Source organism: Chaetura pelagica, unplaced genomic scaffold (assembly GCF_000747805.2).
Source record: "Chaetura pelagica isolate M959 unplaced genomic scaffold, ChaPel_1.0 scaffold650, whole genome shotgun sequence".
Classification (NCBI taxonomy): domain Eukaryota; kingdom Metazoa; phylum Chordata; class Aves; order Apodiformes; family Apodidae; genus Chaetura; species Chaetura pelagica.
This window is the reverse complement of record NW_009951820.1, coordinates 702,746-708,787: the sequence shown is the minus strand read 5'-3', so window position 1 is coordinate 708,787 and position 6,042 is coordinate 702,746. Positions and strand designations below refer to the sequence as shown.

The window sequence follows — 6,042 nt, the reverse complement described above, 5'->3', positions numbered from 1 at the left end:
CTGGGCCGGGGCACCGGCTGTTACGGCCTCTCCCCACCCGCCCGGTGCTGCGCAGCTTCCTGGGGGTACAGACAGTTCCACTGGCCACAGCAGCTCCCATCGAGGCAGCCGCAGGGATAGCAGCAAAGCAGACACACAGCCGGGCCCATAGGCTCGATGTCAGAGATGCCTGGCGCCAGGTCCTGGGGGGCTTCCCCCACCTGCCCCTCCCCGCTTATCTCTACTTGAGGTGGCTTTGGGCAGCAATTCCCAGCCAGAGCCTCCTTCCACAGCCGGGGGGAGGGAAGGGATCTGCTCACCAGGAATATGTGCCTGCTCCGCCATTGGCATGTGTGAGAGGCCACATGGCGGAGCTGAGCCACTCGGGCAAACTGCCAGGCTGTGCCGAGGTGAGGGCTGTCCCCAGCACTGCCATCAGACATGGGGAAGGAGCAGGACCAAGAGCAGCTGTGCCCGGGGACACAGGGCTGAGACCCCCTGGGCAACCATATGCTCTTTGGCCTCCTCAAGGTATGTGCGTTCCCAAACTGTCAGTGCATCAAATCATCTCAGTAACAAATGCAGTGTCAATTTGACTTTGTTTCAACAGTTATCACCAAATAATCATCACACAGTGCAATAACAAAAGGAAACTGGCAGTTCTCGACCCTCCCAGTGCCCCATTTAATTTTCAGGTCAGAGGAAGTGGTCTCAGGGCCTGAAGGGCACAAACTCAGGGTGCCCCACGGCGAGCACTGGGGCCCCCCCATCCCTTTCCCACTGACTGCCGACGCTGTTCCCGAGTTGCCCTTAAACCCACTGGCTCCTCAAAGAGCTGCTGATCTACCTTCAGGGACAGCATGAAAAAGTGAGGGTGTTTCCCACATTCCCTTTTCTAGGGAAAAACTCATCTGCCTTCAAGAGGGACTGCGGGATGAGGCACATGCTCCAGATCAGCCTCCCACCAAAAGAGGCATTGAGGGTCATGTCTCACTCCTTTTTCCTTTTTAAATACATGCAGGATGCAGGCATGGGGCAAGGCAGAACCACACCTCCTGCCTGGGGGCATGGACAGTCCTTCAGACAGAGCCAAACTCCCAAACTCCGCCTAAGCTGAGCAATTTCTCCCTCCTGCCCCCATCTTGACAGGTAAATAAAAGTCTAAGGTCCAGCCAAACCTCCTGGAAACAGTTACTTAAGTCAAAAAGGCAGAACAAGAGTAAAAAACAAAAAATAAAGTGTGCCCCCTCTCTCTGGAGAAAGGATCAGACTGTGTCCAGCCAGGTATTTCCTATAACCATCCTATGAAAATAAAAAAATCATTAAAAAGAGATTCTCTTAAATTAGGATAATACCACTGTTTAAAAAGCCTCGTCATAAGTGCTTTCCCCTATGAAGTGCTTCTCATAGAAAAATATACAAAATATATTTACATTTATAAAACCTTAAATACTAAACTGTAAACAGAACAGAGTAAAATCCAATGTCATCACTTGTTAGGCTTGGGGCTTTTTACCTCTTTCTCTGTGTTTTGTTTGGGAGGTGGGTGCAGACACAGGCAGGGGGAGGACTGATGATACTCCATCCAGGATGAGTGCCTGGTGATTCCCTGACACCCAGCACAGCCCCTTGCTGCAGCAACTCCAGCCCTGCCGGCCGCTCCCCATTTTCCTATGCACTCCTGGACGCTACCTGGCACAGACTAGGCTGGTCAGTGTTTGGCCATGTCTTTGCAGAGAACATGTGCTTCGTTTCAGTGCCTCTTCCCCTGCCTTCCTCCTTTATATCTCCATCTGGCTGGCCCCAGGATGCTCTGCAGGGAGGCTGAGCCAAGCAGAGCCCTTGGGAACCTCCATGAAAGTCCTTCCTAGCTCCTGCTCTACAGTGGTACAGGGCCAAGCCTAGAGACAGCTCCTAGTCCTCACCTCTTCCATGGGATGTTGGTCCCTCACACCAGCTCCACGGTGGCAAAGAGACCACTGGTTGGAAGCGCCTCAAGCTGGGTGGGCAGAGGAGGAAGCCAGCTGCTAGAGACAGGGCCAAGGAAAGGACAGAGGCAGAAAGGAAACCTTCGCTCGCCAAGACTGACAGCATCATAACTGCTGGCACAAGCCCCCTCACTGCCAAAGAATGCCAGGAATTCCCCTACGCTTGGGCAGGGATTTTGGAGCAATGCGCTAGCCAAACCCTCTGGAGTCTCCCTGCGGGCTGCTCTGTCCTGCTCTCCCCATTCCCAGATGGAACCAGCTAAGCCACACCTCATCACCAGACCCCACACCTCGCCATGCACCCAACAGCACAGACTATTTTGCAGAGGCACAAGGAACCACAGACATGAGGTCCTGGGGCAGCTGGTGGGCGCAGCCTTTCCCCAAGGGGAAAGCTTGCTCCAACACCACTACCAAACCTGGTACACAGTCCTCCAGCGAGGGGGTTGAGAGCTCCACATTCAGCACTCTGAGCCACAGAGGGACAGGACCCATGATCACTCCCCCAAGGCTTGGGCCCAGGCCCACCTCCCCTCCCCTCTCCCATTCATTAGCCCCATACTGAGAAAGAAATAACCGGGGCAAGGGAAATGAGAATAGCAAAAACATAATCACACTGAGGATCCTCTCCAGTCGCCCGTGTCTTTCACAAAGGTAAGTGTGCGCATGCGAGACATGAAGATGTGGACTCTGACAGAGAAAGACAGCCACCAGTCAGGTCCCCGAGCCCAGCTCATCTTCATTCCTGCACCGTCCTCTCTGTCCTGCCTGAATGGCCAGGGAGGGATTCACTTGAAGCTTTGGTTCGCCCCAGGCCCTTCAGGGCTCACTTGCAGCTGACAGAAGTTCTAGTTTAAAAATTTCCTGCACTTCTTGGCGCCGCAGTTGCAGGGCAGTTTGTTGCTGGCATCTTCGATGGGGAACTTGTAGTCGTAGGTGAGCTCTTCCCCACGGTAGATTTTGCGCATGGCGAAGATGACAATGTGTTTCTGGCCATCGATGTTGATGACTCGGGAGTAGCAGTTGGGCTCGCAGGAGTGGTTGATGAAGCGGGCCGCGTTCCCGTGCATGGTGGCATCCACCACTTCGGAGTCGTCAATGCGGAACATGTAGCAACCAATCCCCTATGCATGGAGGACAGACAGGGTTAGCTTGGCAAAGGGAAGACAGAGCCACCCTAATAGACAACTTAGCTCATCACGGCAATCACAAGTCAAGCCTTTAAATGTCTGCAGTCTCTCTTCACTTGCTTTCATAAACTCACACTTTAATAATTTCATCCCCATGCTCTCTGGATCTGCAAAACTTGTCTGAGACTCTTTACAGACAAGAGGGGAAAATAAGAGGCACCTCTAGAGCTCCAGGAAGAAGGGAAATACCCTGAGACATCAGTAATCCTGGTTAATGTTGTTCCAAACACAATTTTAACATGGCCTAAACCTGTCCTGCCTTCAAAGCCACTTTCTAATTCTCCCTAACTCTTTTTAAGAACTTCCACAAAAGCCCGTAACTCACCTTACTGTCGTAGTATTTCTCTCGCTTGTCAGTGAGGATGGAGCGAATGACATTGCCTGAATATTCAATCACCATCTCACCTGCATCAATGTTCCTTTTGCAGAAAAGACCCCGGCCATGGATAGGAGACCTAAGAAAGAAACAAGATAAGCAAGTATTTCCAATTATACAAGCCAAACTCAGAAGCACAAGGTTGCCAAACAGGTTTCTTCATCACCAGGATCACTGCAGTACTGCAGTTACTCTTCTATAATGCAACTCTTAACAAGAACAACACTAGGTCTTTTCCTGCACATGCCTCAGCTATGAATAGGGTAAGCAGCAAGGAACAAGTTCTAGTTTATGCTGAGGATTATTTTTAAATACATAACTTGGGCAGAGAGGAGGGGAAAAAACCCAGATCTGCCTTTTGCCCCAAATTTTGCAGTCTGACTTCATCATAGCAAGGTTCCAGCTTTCACCTTCCTCTGTCCCAGAGACAGAGGTACCAGAACAAAACTGTACCTGTAGACACCAACTGCCTCCTTGGAGGTCTTCTTCAAGTGTCGGAAGCGCATGGGCATTGGCAGATCCATGCTAGTTGCCCTCCTAGAACAAGGAAATGCTGCTAAGTGACCACCTTCATTTGAGAGTCTGTGCCATGTATTAACTGGGATACTTTCCAAGATGTAACAACTTACACACTGTGATACTGAAGACCACTGAGAACACAAAATTAACTCAGTGTTTATATATATATATATACACACAAACACACAAATGTAGAAGATAACTTTCTCCCTCTTTTTCCCCAAAGTCTCATCAGATGATTTTACCCGATCTCTTACTTTTAACCCCCCAGCACTATTTCTCCTCTAACTATTAAAACCTGCTGCCTACCGGGCTGATTTCAGCTGTACTTCTTCCTCTTCCTCGTCATTTGGGTTGTATTCTGGTGGCTGCCGGTGTTTGGAAGCCAAGAAATTAAACATATCAAATGCAGATTTCCTGCAATTTAAAGAGAAAAAGTTTCTTTTACTGACTGAATATAAACACTACCACAACAGCTTGACATGTTTACAGCTTTGCATCTTCCCCAGTCATTCTCTCTTAAAGCCTCCTATGCATTAGGATAAGAGACAATCTTTTCTGAAAAATGTGCTGACTCTCAAGATGCAATTAACAGATCTACATGAGAAAGCTACCAATGCTTCTTTTTAACTGAGAGCTTCAGTGCTGTAGAGATCTGTAGAGATACTTTGCTGTTACTCAATCAGCACATGGGCCCTTAACCTGAACAATGGCAGAATGAACACTTGCCTCAGGTGGACTTCAGCCCTGGCAGAGCCATGGGGGTTCAGGGGAGGCTCGTTGGCCTCCTCTGGCTTGTGAAATCGGAACTTGTAGTTGTGGCAGTGCTTTGCTCCGTACAGCTGCTCAATCAGGAACACAACTGTATCATGGATAATCCCCAGCATCCTCAGACCATTCACACCTGGAACAAGAAATATAGCACAACAAAACACCCAGCTGACGTTGCAGAGGTGGAGCAGGAGGACACAGCAGCTGGTTGAACATAACTTTTGTGCCAGCCTGCAGTTTTCACAGAAGCCCTGTACTAGCTAGTTTGTGCCACATAAAAACCTTCAATCATTTAATCCAGGAGGAATTATCCTCCAAAGAGCAGTTGGCAGCTGAACTGAAACTCTTAAGACTCTGAATGCTAAGATGTTCACAGAAAGATCTGCTCTCACACATTCAGAAGTGCAGTAGAGATGAGTCTGGCACTAGGTGTTACCTGCAAAGGAGAGCTGCTTCAGGCGGGCGTTGGAACGGGCCTCCTGAACTTTGTCTGTCAGCGACTTCCAGGCATCTGCAGTCACACACACAGAGAATACAAGACAGTCAAAGAATATTGGAGCACGGGGCACTTGGATAGCCAAAACAGAAGCCTCATCTTTCACTGCATTTTATCAGGTTTCCAGTGAAACAACACACCATGGTTAGACTGCTCTGTACCTGGGCAGCAAGCTGTGTTCTGACAAAAGGCCCTTATTTACATAAGCTAATCAGAGAACATGAAGTTTTCATTCCTTCACGGACCATAAATTAAGATCCTTGGATCCAGTTGCTCCCAGGCCTCCCAAAATTAACTTTGGCATAAAGAGGACTAAGCATTTGGAGCAAATGCTCTGGTGGAGAGGTCTAGATACCCAGCTGTCTAGATACCCAGCTGTCTGATCCACATTTCTTGACAAAATATGGCTCAACACCATTTGTCAATTGATCACAAAAAATGGGATGATAAATATTCCACTGAAAAAATAACAACCCATAGAATACAGACATTGTTAGGAACTAAGGTTGACTGTAAACCAAAAGATTTCTTTTTTGTAAATTATAAAAAAGTCAAGTAAGAGATCCTCAGAAATCATTATTTAATTTCTAGCAAGGAAGGCTGAAACCAGTACAAGCACAACCACACAGTTCTCACCTTCAATGCTTTCTGCGCAGATTTGAAAACCATCATCACTAGAGATCTCAAAAACCAAACCTTTCTTGGGCTTCTTCTCACCAAGAC

General features: G+C 48.5%; 1 protein-coding gene across 1 annotated transcript in view; it reads right to left on the bottom strand.

Moving 5' to 3' along the window:
* Window positions 1–2,746: 2,746 nt before the first annotated feature.
* The window catches only part of KMT2A (lysine (K)-specific methyltransferase 2A), a 30,171-nt gene continuing 26,875 nt past the window's right edge, over window positions 2,747–6,042 (bottom strand). Inside the window, exons 31-37 of the mRNA XM_010008789.1 lie at window positions 5,956–6,042; window positions 5,260–5,334; window positions 4,782–4,956; window positions 4,362–4,469; window positions 3,987–4,070; window positions 3,483–3,612; window positions 2,747–3,091 (exon numbers count right to left, since the gene is read on the bottom strand). The exon at window positions 5,956–6,042 is cut by the window's right edge and continues 4 nt beyond it. Of these exons, the coding sequence (XP_010007091.1) occupies window positions 2,816–3,091; window positions 3,483–3,612; window positions 3,987–4,070; window positions 4,362–4,469; window positions 4,782–4,956; window positions 5,260–5,334; window positions 5,956–6,042 (935 nt within the window). The 3' untranslated portion in view covers window positions 2,747–2,815. The remainder of the gene's footprint in view (window positions 3,092–3,482; window positions 3,613–3,986; window positions 4,071–4,361; window positions 4,470–4,781; window positions 4,957–5,259; window positions 5,335–5,955) is intronic.